Source organism: Entelurus aequoreus, linkage group LG14, assembly GCF_033978785.1.
Source record: "Entelurus aequoreus isolate RoL-2023_Sb linkage group LG14, RoL_Eaeq_v1.1, whole genome shotgun sequence".
NCBI lineage: Eukaryota > Metazoa > Chordata > Actinopteri > Syngnathiformes > Syngnathidae > Entelurus > Entelurus aequoreus.
The window spans coordinates 25,002,648-25,015,147 of NC_084744.1; the positions used below are offsets into that span (position 1 = coordinate 25,002,648).

General features: G+C 37.1%; 1 protein-coding gene across 1 annotated transcript in view; it reads right to left on the reverse strand.

Moving 5' to 3' along the window:
* wu:fc46h12 (uncharacterized protein LOC568958 homolog) overlaps positions 1-12,500 on the reverse strand; it is a 34,451-nt gene that overhangs the window by 2,669 nt on the left and 19,282 nt on the right. Inside the window, exons 2-4 of the mRNA XM_062070577.1 lie at positions 11,089-11,197; positions 6,468-6,578; positions 5,168-5,243 (exon numbers count right to left, since the gene is read on the reverse strand). Coding sequence (XP_061926561.1) covers positions 5,168-5,243; positions 6,468-6,578; positions 11,089-11,197 — 296 coding nt within the window. The remainder of the gene's footprint in view (positions 1-5,167; positions 5,244-6,467; positions 6,579-11,088; positions 11,198-12,500) is intronic.

A 12,500-nucleotide genomic window follows, 5' to 3' on the forward strand; every position in this document is an offset into this window, starting at 1 on the left:
CCCTTAAGATTTTCGATCCGGCCCGCCGGACGTTCTACATTATTTTTTGAGACCTTTAACATCTAAACTGTAGCCGCCATTATGATGTGCAGTGCTGTTTTTAAATTACCATAAGTCATGAACTATACAGAGTATTTAAATGGTCAAAATCTGCGCTTTTGGGTGTTTAACGAGTTATTACGGTAATCTATGTCACAGCAGCTCAGACTAGGAACAAAGCAGAGTGGGCGGGGTTTGTGTTCAGAGCAGCCAGCCCGAAACGTGTGTGTCAGAAACAGATGCGGAAGCACATTTTTACGTGATAACATAATATATTGTAGGTGTTCATCACACTTTGCGATGTTCATATGTTGTTAATATTCAGTGTTTTATTGTTCATAGTTAATATTGTAAATCCCACTTTCTTTATTTTCATGTACATTTTTGGGTGTCCCATTCAGTAAAAAACTGTAAAATTCCATTCTGTTTTTCTTAGGTGGTCTGTCGTAACTTTTTAGAATTCTACCGGACATTGTGTGTCTGAATAAATGTATCTAATGCATTGGCGTTGTTAGGCCTATTTTAGGGGGGCTTAAGCCCCCCTAAATAATTTAGTGTTAAAAAAAATAAATAAATTATATATATATATATATATATATATATATATATATATATATATATATATATATATATATATATATATATATATATATATATATATATATATATATATATATATATATATATATATATATATATATATATATATATATATACACTACCGTTCAAAAGTTTGGGGTCACCCAAACAATTTTGTGGAATAGCCTTCATTTCTAAGAACAACAAAAGACTGTCGAGTTTCAGATGACAGTTCTCTTTTTCTGGCCATTTTGAGCGTTTAATTGACCCCACAAATGTGATGCTCCAGAAACTCAATCTGCTCAAAGGAAGGTCAGTTTTGTAGCTTCTGTAACGAGCTAAACTGTTTTCAGATGTGTGAACATGATTGCACAAGGGTTTTCTAATCATCAATTAGCCTTCTGAGCCAATGAGCAAACACATTGTACCATTAGAACACTGGAGTGATAGTTGCTGGAAATGGGCCTCTATACACCTATGTAGATATTGCACCAAAAAGCAGACATTTGCAGCTAGAATAGTCATTTACCACATTAGCAATGTATAGAGTGGATTTCTTTAAAGTTAAGACTAGTTTAAAGTTATCTTCATTGAAAAGTACAGTGCTTTTCCTTCAAAAATAAGGACATTTCAATGTGACCCCAAACTTTTGAACGGTAGTGTATATATATTTTTTTTACAAATACATGCTGACATATTCATTATAAAGTGGCCCGAATATGAGTTTAAATAAATAATCATATAACCTGTCATTATTCACTCAGTTTCCCCTCACTTCATAGCGTAAGGTAGAGAGCCCCTTTAGTGCGTCGGTATCCAATCCATTCCACTTGTTCATATAGAAAATGCCCACATCACTCAAAATCCAGTCTGCATTTTCTCTGCGACCTTGCTTGCGGTCCTTGGACTTGTTGAAATAGAAAATTCTCACATCACTCAAAATCCAGTCCGCATTTTCTCTGCGACCTTGCTTGAGGTCCTGCAGGTGTACGAAGCACATTAGCACACAGCACTGCAGAACAAGAACCTTGTGTCTGCAATTGTAAATAATTTAGTTTTTAAGTGTTTTGTTTCTTGTAGAATCTATATAAAGTAATATACATTAGCCTATTGTTGAAATAATGAAAACAACATCATTAAATATATTTGTTTTATTGTTTTGTTGCATTAATAGCTGTTGTATTATTATAGGATGGCTTGTTGTAGAATTTTCAGAGGGTGGAAAAACCAAGACATTTAATATAAAATGTAAAATTAATAAATACATAAAAAGAAAAAGAAAAAAAATGGTTAAAAGCCATCGTCCCGGGGAGCATTTAATTTTGCCCCGTGCATTTTTTTACCGTCCCCGGGACGACGGGACTACGTTAATCTCAAGCCCTGAAAGTTACATTTTATTGTTTGCATTATTTCTTTCAGCATTGCACTTTGAAGATGGTCCCTCAGCTCTTTGACAGCTTTGGCTCTTTTTCAGATCAGCAGACAGACTGTAAGTCTTTCTCATTTACAGTATATATAAAAGTTTCTCATTTCTATTCACACTTCCATACATATTTAATTTCCTTAACGGCTTGCCATAAAATATATATATATATATATATATATATATATATATATATATATATATATATATATATATATATATATATATATATATATATATATATATATATATATATATATATATATATATATATATATATATATATATATATATATATATATATATATATATATATATATATATAAATATATTATATACAAGCCAAATGATCCCGATCCAGATATTACTTTAATTCAAGTAATTAAGTAATATTTCCAGGGCTTGAATTTACAACCATTTTAGTCACATATGTGCCCAGAATGTAATCTGTGCAACTTCAAAATATTTGGGAACAAATATTTATGTATTATGTATTGTGAGCTAAAGTGGTGGCATTAGCCTCTATGTTGTGAAGTAATAACATAGAGGCTAATGCCATGACTTTCATTGTGTTTCAGTGTATCTTGAAGGATCATGCAAGTCATTGTTTCTTGTTGATGCTGTAAACTAAATGTCACTGTGCAAACCCATGTTTGTTGTTGTACTGAACACAGATTGAAAATAAACCCACTGAAATAATAATAATAACAATGATTAATTTCTAAGTTTTTGTTAGCCGTTTGTGAAGTTTTGTGCTCGTGCGCTACGTTCGCTCGCATCCTGTGCATCTCCTGGGGGCTAAGCCCCCCCTGTCCTTAAAAGCTAGTGACGCCCCTGATCTAATGTATCACAAAACTTTGTGTTGCCATGAGTTCCCGGCGAGAGGACAAAAGCTGTCTTTACGAGCTGGCTTGTAAAACTCCACTGTGTAGGATGGGAAGCAACATGAAGGTGGTCTGTTTCTTTGATGTATTGTAATCAACAGACAGATATTGTCTTGACCCGAGAACTACAAAGTGGAGAGGAAGCAGGACCAGACTCCCCTCCAGGCGACCTTTTCTTTGAACTGTTTTACGACCTTTTCTTTGAACTGTTCTGTAACAAAAGGCTGTTTACGACCCTCGTCCCTTTAGAAACAGCTGTTGCCATGTAATCAGGGAAAGTCCAAATAAAAGAGGAGTCGTACAATCTTTCGTCAGAGCGTGGTGGAACTGTAAAAAGAGTACAACCCAGACGTTTCTCCTCATTGAGCCAAATTTTTATTCTGTCTCTGTTTAATTCCTTGCTTCTTGTCTTGTTTAATAGATGTCATCAGTGTTTGAACCTGACATTGTGACTTTTGGTATTGGTGTTCCTGAAAAAAAAGGGACCCAAACACATTCTGCACAGCAGGTTTTTACAGCTAAATGTGTACATATCATTTATACACACATACACATTGGACCCCCAGACATATTTTTTCTCTCAATATGGCCCCCAAGTCAAAATATTTGCCCATTTTTTCACCCTTTTTTCCTGTCAGTGGGATAGGCTTGGACTATTTAAGGGAGGATGTTCATTCAGTCAGAGTGGAACTAGGTAAGCAGGTTGGTTGTGGAGAGTTGGAGTACTGACATAATCAGTGATTAGGGATTTTTGAGTAGCAGATTATTTTTTTCATTCTTGCATTTTGTAAATACTTTATTTTTTTGTATTTACTTTTCACTTTCACTCATTTTTGCACTGTATATATCAGGGGTGTCCAAAGTGCGGCCCGGGGGCCATTTGCGGCCCGCAGCTAATTGTTTACCGGCCCGCCACACATTCTGGAAATGCTATTGCAAAAAATAAAAATGAACATTAAAAAAAGTGGAATGAGGTGTAATCTAACGAGAAAAAGTTGCAATGTTGACACAAAAGCTGCCATGCAGGCTGTTTTTTTTCTTTTGTCTTTCTTTCTTTTTCTTTTTTTGCCATTGCTCAAAAAAAAAAAAAGACAAAAAAATCCATGTTATAATTAATTATTTTCAAAGCTCCAATTAGTTCAAATTTTTCACTTTAAAATGTTTTATGTGGTAAATATTGCATATATTGTGTAGTTGCCATATAAAAACAAAGTTTTCTTTGACAAAAGAGCATAAAACAAACAAAATAATTGTTCAAACGTAAAATCGACAGATATATCTGAAGTTGATCTCGTAACTTAAGTGATGAAAGTAAAAAAAACAAAAACTAATAAAAATGTATCACTTTATGAGTGGGGCACCTTTTGGATCCCAAATATATTTAGTGGTATTTTATTTATCTTTTCACTGTGATGACTCAAAAATATTAAATAATTAAAATCAATGGTGTCCTGCATTATTTATATTTTAGGGCTCTAATTACTAAATACTGCATATTTCAGTTTTACTATAAAAAACAAAGTTGTTTTTGACAGAAAAGCCATAAAACCTTTTTTTTTTTTAAGTTGATATAGAGATTTACTGTAAGCGTTAAATAAAAAATAATAATACAAATTAGACTTATTTTTAACATTTTAATAACTGAGACCCTTTATGTTCCCCGGGACCCCTAAAGGTAAAATAAATACAAAAGATCCATATATTTTGTTATGGTTTGAAATGAAAAATATCAAAACGGCCCCCACATGCTTTAATTTTTCCGTTTGCGGCCCTCAGTGGAAAAAGTTTGGACACCCTTGGTATATATGTTTGCACCCTGTGCACTGCTGTCCTTGAGTTGGTGCAAGGAACATCCCCAACTCGAAATCTGCGACTGAGCCATCATTGGTTGCATGGTTATACAGTTTTTTGGAGCAAACCCGCAACATTAACAAAATGAGTTAATACCGTAACAAAAGTTATTTGAAACTGCTAACTCGAGATTCAGCCATGAAAACTGAACCCTGTGCGTGTTTTGTGTTGGCGCAGCTTGCAGAAGAAACAGGAAGAGGGCGGGATATACTGTTTGCAGACTTTGCCGTTTTAGCGCTCTCTGGGCAGTTGCGTAAAAGTTGCCAAATACACCTAGTAAAGAAAAAAATGTCCACCCCGTTTAGAGCCCGATTTGCAAACTCTGGATTGAATCCATCCTGCACATGACTGTAGGCCGTGTTTGAAATGAGAACTTAAAGGATTTACTGACCGTCCACCAGGTTTTGGAGGCTGCAGAAGTTGGTGTTATCTGCTGGGTCTTTGTAAAGCAATGACGTTCCATCGCCCTGTAAATGACACAGACACTTTTCTTGAGGTATGACGGCTTAAAAATGCTGAATAAGGCTTTGTATGCATCCCTAAATTCCTTGCAATAGCTCATTGAGAAATGCTTGTTCTTAAAGTGTTCAACTATTTGCTCAGTCGTTTGTTCACAAAGTGGTGACCCTTGTCGCATCCCTGTTTGTGAATGACTAAGCATATCATGGAAGCTGCTTTTATAACCAATCATGGCACCCAGAAATGCCACCGGCTTCGCTGGGCCTGAGCTCATCTAAGATGGACTGATGCAAAGTGGAAAAGTGTTTTGTGGTCTGACGAGTGCACATTTCAAATTGTTTTTGGAAACTGTGGACGTCGTGTCCTCCGGAACAAAGAGGAAAAGAACCATCCGGATTGTTATAGGCACAAAGTTGAAAAGCCAGCATGTGTGATGGTATGGGGGTGTATTAGTGCCCAAGGCATGGGTAACTTACACATCTGAGAAGGCACCATTAATGATGAAAAGTACATACAGGTTTTGGAGCAACATATGTTGCAATCCAAGCAACGTCTTTTTCATGGACGCCCCTGCTTATTTCAGCATGACAATGCCAAGCCATGTGTTACAACAGTGTGGCTTCATAGTAAAAGTGCGGGTACTAGACTGGCCTGCCTGTAGTCCAGACCTGTCTCCCATTGAAAATGTGTGGCACATTATGAAGCCTAAAATACCACAACGGAGACCCCCGGACTGTTGAACAACTTAAGCTGTACATCAAGCAAGAATGGGAAAGAATTCCACCTGAAAAGCTTCATAAATATGTCTCCCCAGTTCCCAAACATTTACTGAGTGTGGTAAAAATGCATCTGTGCCAGCTTTTTTGCAATGTGTTGCTGCCATTAAATTCTAAGTTAAGTTTCTCAGTTCAAACATTAAATATATTGTCTTTGCAGTCCATTCAATCGAATATAAGTTGAATAGGAATTGCAAATCATTGTATTCTGTTTTTATTTACGATTTACACAATGTGCCAACTTCCACCGCCACAAATAGACAACGCCACAAAACAGTGACACATTTTAATACATTTAGTAGTTTAAGCAAGTATTAACAAGAAAAAAACAAAAAAATCCCCAAATAACAAATATATTTACTAATTATGTACGATTAAAAACAGCGGTTAATAATACATTCTCAGAATATGCATATTAGTATTTTTTTAAACGAGGTATATGACATCAAAACGTACAGTCACTTTGCAAACAGTCGACTGCTCCAGAAGAAACTGAAGGTCGTTGACGTTCTTCGTTTTTGGCGACGTGTGCGTGGCTTTTATCAGGTAGGGAGAAGTCGACACAAGCTGCAACACATGTTAAATTCACTCGGTAAGGTGACAAAGTTAACTGAAAATAGTGGAAACATTCTAACATCCCATTAATATTGTTATTATTATTATTATTATTATCATTATTATTAGGCAAACTTCTTGCTTGTTCTATAGTTGGGCTGTCAAACACAAACATTGAGAACATCCCAACTGAGATGTTTACAGTATAAGGAAGGGGAAAAAAGCAAACATTGTGCTGTTCATAAAATCAAGGGTGTGGTAAAAAATGTTATCTACAGAAGCCAAACATTAGGTACACCTTCACAGTCAATACAAAAATGTCTGCCCTACATCTCTAAGTGCAAGTTAAAAACTCTTTTGCACACTCTTGGCATTCTCTCGATGAGCTTCAATGAGTAGTCTCCTGAAATGTTTTTCACTTCACAGGTGTGCTTGAAGTTCATCGAGAGAATGCCAAGAGTGTGCAAAGCAGTAATCAGAGCAAAGGGTGGCTATTTTGAAGAAAGTAAAATATAAAACGTTGTTTTCAGTTATTTCACCTTTTTTTGTTAAGTACATAACTCCACATGTGTTCATTCATAGTTCTGATGCCTTCAGTGACAATCTACAATGTAAATAGTCATGAAAATAAAGAAAACCCATTGAATGAAGAGAAGGTGTGTCCAAACTTTTGGCTTGTACTGTGTGTATATACATATATATATATATATACGTATATATATATACATATACATATATATATATATGCACTCAATAGCCCAGAAATTACGGTACCTATTAGGCAACAGTTTTGAATAAACCCCACCAACCTGTGCTTTTAAAGGCCTACTGAAACCCACTACTACCGACCACGCAGTCTGATAGTTTATATATCAATGATGAAATCTTAACATTGCAACACATGCCAATACGGCCGGGTTAGATTAGTAAAGTGCAATTTAAAATTTCCCGCGAAATATTCTGCTGAAAACGTCTCGGTATGATGACGTTTGCGCGTGACGTCACGGATTGTAGCGGACATATTGGGACACCATTGTGGCCAGCTATTAAGTCGTCTGTTTTCATCGCAAAATTCCACAGTATTCTGGACATCTGTGTTGGTGAATCTTTTGCAATTTGTTTATTGAACAATGAAGACAGCAAAGAAGAAAGCTGTAGGTGGGAAGCGGTGTATTAGCGGCCGGCTGCAGCAACACAACCAGGAGGACTTTGAGTTGGATACGCGGTACCGTGAGTACACAGCTTTGGCTTCCAAACATTTGATCGCTTGCCCGTACATTCGTGCCGCTATGTGCATGTCACGTACGTAACTTTGGGGAATTATATGTGCTGTATGAACTTTACGGAGGTGAACGGTACTTTGGGCTGTGGGATTGAGTGTGTTGTGCGGGTGTTTGATTTGTATTGGCGGGTTGTATGGATGGGAGGGGGGAGGTGTTTGTTATGCGGATTAATTTGTGGCATATTAAATATAAGCCTGGTTGTGTTGTGGCTAATAGAGTATATATATGTCTTGTGTTTATTTACTGTTTTAGTCATTCCCAGCTGAATATCAGGTCCCACCCGCCTCTCACAGCATCTTCCCTATCTGAATCGCTTCCACTGCCCTATAATCCTTCACTCTCACTTTCCTCATCCACAAATCTTTCATCCTCGCTCAAATTAATGGGGAAATCATCGCTTTCTCGGTCCGAATCGCTCTCGCTGCTGGTGGCTATGATTGTAAACAATGTGCAGATGTGAGGCGCTCCACAACCTGTGACGTCACGCTACTTCCGGTACAGGCAAGGCTTTTTTTATAAGCAACCAAAAGTTGCGAAAATTATCGTCGATGTTCTCTACTAAATCCTTTCAGCAAAAATATGGCAATATTGCGAAATGATCAAGTATGACACATAGAATGGACCTGCCATCCCCGTTTAAATAAGAAAATTTCATTTCAGTAGGTGCATGTATAAAAATCGTAGTAAAACAACTGGCGGATGTCTAATGAGTTTCAATGTGGCTGTCAAAGACCATCAATATCCGGTTATCTTTATCATTTCCCATAATCTTCTGCATTTTTGGTTATGGCAAACTGAGCACCTTCAGAAAGACAGTTTCCCACCTATGCCTTCAGTGATGTCTGACTTCAAAAATCCTCTCTCAAAATACCATAATTTATGTCGCCACATGACCATTGCTGGAGAAATACTATACAGAAACACATTTACAGGCTATTGAAACACATCAACAGTGTACAAAACAAGTTATTTTCTGGCACATTTAAAAATCTAATCAATTAAAACGCATCAGCAATTAAAACATATTTTATGTGCCACTGTCAAAAGTAAAATAGCAAAAAACATATTAAAAGTGAAAAATATTAAATAAATAAACCAGTGGTACCCCTCGTAGTCGGACGGTTCGAGTGGAAATGGCGAGCATTTCCCTATTTCATCGCCAGAACAGCTGAGCAAGCTTCCGGGTTTGGCCGACATCGTCTCACAAGATGTAGTTTCTCTTTATATATCCTTCTTGAAAATGGCCTTGCAAATATATATCTGCCACCTAATCAACGTTTTGTTCTCCTTCTCTGCTATCCCGGTCTGGCTACGACGCAGCACTTCCCGCTTCCTGCTAAATTGGAACTTGTGATTGGATACTCACTTTAGAATGACAAGTGAGTATCCAATCACAGTCTCAGGCTACCTAGATAGGCTACTGTCAACAACTTGTGATCTGACTGGCTATCGCAATTGTCTATCAACTGTATATCCTTCTTCACTGACACTGCACGGACGCCTGCATTGTTGATTCTGAAGGCCTCGGGCAGATTTGGTACAGCATGGCAACATAGGCAAGCTGAATTCTGATTGGATACAAACTAAAACTAAAAACAACAGCGCTGGAACAAACAAAATATGACATGAAGATAATATGAATACTTTTAAATATTTAGGGAAAGTAAATAAAAAAATAATTGTATCTTTAAGTATGATCATGATTTCTAGTTATGTTAGGCCAGCAGAGAAGGCCTTGCTGGCCCTGACGGCACACCACTGCAGAAAGATTACAACGCTATTAAAGGCCTACTGAAATTATTTTTTAAAATTTAAACGGGGATAGCAGATCTATTCTATGTGTCATACTTGATCATTTCGCGATATTGCCATATTTTTGCTGAAAGGATTTAGTATTGCACTTTGAGTCTGCCTTGTGTATGAAAAGCGCTATACAAATAAAGTTGCCTTGCCTTGCCTATAGAACAACGACGATAAAGATCGCAACTTTTGGTATCTGACAAAAAAAAGCCTTGTCCCTACCGGAAGGAGCGTGACGAAGTCAGCTGAACATTTCCGCAAAGTTCCCTATTGTTTATAGTGATGGCGGCCAGAAGTGAGAGCGATTCGGACCGAGAAAGCGACGATTTCCCCATTAATTTGAGCGAGGATGAAAGATTTGTGGATGAGGAACGTTAGAGTGCAGTTCAAGATGTATCTTTTTTCGCTCTGACCGAAACTTAGGTACAAGCTGGCTCATTGGATTCCACACTCTCTCCTTTTTCTATTGTGGATCACGGATTTGTATTTTAAACCACCTCGGATACTATATCCTCTTGAAAATGAGAGTCGAGAACGCAAAATGGACATTCACAGTGACTTTTGTCTCCACGACAATACATCGGTGAAACACTTTAGCTACGAGCTAACGTGATAGCATCGTGCTTTAACTGCATATAGAAACAAAAGAAATAAACCCCTGACTGGAAGTATAGATAGAAAATCAACAATACTATTAAACCGTGGACATGTAAATACACGGTTAATGCTTCCCAGGCTGGCGAAGGTTAACAATGCTGTGTTAACGACGCCAATGAAGCTAACTTAGCAACCGGACCTCACAGAGCTATGCTAAAAACATTAGCTCTCCACCTACGCCAGCCAGCCTGCATCTGCTCATCAACACCCGTGCTCACCTACGTTCCAGCGATCGACGGTGCAACGAAGGACTTCACCCGATCACAGATGCGGTTGGCGGCCCGGAGACGTAGGAAGTCAAGACCCTAGCGCGTCTGCTCTCCAACAAAATCCTCCGGTTGTGTTGCTGTAGTCCGCCGCTAATACACCGATCCCACCTACAACTTTCTTCTTTGCAGCCTTCATTGTTCATTAAACAAATTGCGAAAGATTCACCAACACAAATGTCCAGAATACTGTGGAATTATGAAATGAAAACAGAGCTTTTTGTATAGGATTCTACCGGGTACCAATACTTCCGTTTAACTGACTACGTCACGCGCATACGTCATCATACCGAGACGTTTCAGCCGGATATTTCCCGGGAAATTTAAAATTGCACTTTATAAGTTAACCCGGCCGTATTGGCATGTGTTGCAATGTTAAGATTTCATCATTGATATATAAACTATCAGACTGCGTGGTCGGTAGTAGTGGGTTTCAGTAGACCTTTAAGACTGTGAAAGTGTACCTCATGGAGTCTCAGTTATGAGTGTGGTTATTTAAAAAAAAAATGGTCTGACTTCATAAGAGCACTTCTCTCCGGCGTTTAAGCAGCTTTGTTCAATCTGCCAGGCCTTGATCTGGTTCACCAGGGCTCCGTAGACGTCGGTACACGGGATGCCAAACAACCTGCAACGCAGAAAGTCGCACAATTCCTTCATTTGGACTGGAATATAAACATCATAATTGATGTACCGTAAATTCCAGACTATAAGCCGCTACTTTTTTTTTACACTTTGAACCCTGCAGTTTATGAGAGACTACGACTAATTTGTGGATTTTCCCCTAATAACATCCATAATAAAAAGAGTTAAAATAAATAAGCAAATCCACCCCAAAAAAATGTTGTATTATTTGTGCTAGGGCGCAATCTTATGGCCGAGTTTGCTCACTACTAGAGATGTCCGATAATGGCTTTTTTGCCGATATACGATATTACGATATTGTCCAACTCTGAATTACCGATTCCGATATCAACCGATACTGATATATACAGTCGTGGAATTAACACATTATTATGCCTAATGTTGTTGTGATGCCCCGCTGGATGCATTAAACAATGTAACTTTACCATGAATTGATTAACGTTAGGGCTGTGAATCTTTGGGTGTCCCACGATTCGATTCAAAATCGATTCTTGGGGTCACGATTCGATTCAAAATCGATTTTTTTTTCTCAATTCAACACGATTCTCGATTCAAAAACGATTTTTTTTAAAAATTTTAAATGAAAACAATACACAACAATACCATAATAATGCAATACAATTTCAAAACCAAACCCAACCCAGCAACACTCAGAACTGCAATAAACAGTGCAATTGAGAGGAGACACAAACACGACACGGAAAAATCTAAAAGTAGTATCAATATTAGTAACAATTTCAACATAGCAGTGATTAAAAATCCCTCATTGATATTATCATTACAAACATTAATAAAAAAAAAATTAAAAAAAAGAACAACAGTGTCACAGTGGCTTACACATGCATCGCATCTCATAAACTTGACAACACATTGTGTCCAATATTTTCCACAATGATATAATAAGTCATATTTTGGTTAATTTAATAGTTAAAACAAAATTAAATAATGGATCCAATATTCCAATATATGACTCATTATTATCTAAACTAAATGCAGTTTTTTCTACTGATATCATCTCCATAGCTTGTGTGTACCAGTCAGTATGAGTTGGACTCATCTCCTCTCAATTGCTCCGTTTATTGCAGTTCAGAGTGTTGCTGGGTCGGGTTTGGTTTTGGAATTGGATTGCATTGTTATGGTGTTGCTGTGTATTGTTTTGTTGGATTGATTAATTTAAAAAAAAATTAAAAAAAATAAAAATATATATAAATAATAAAAATAAAAATAAAATTGATTTTTTAAAAATGAGAATCGATTCTGAATCGCACAACGTGAGAATGGTGATT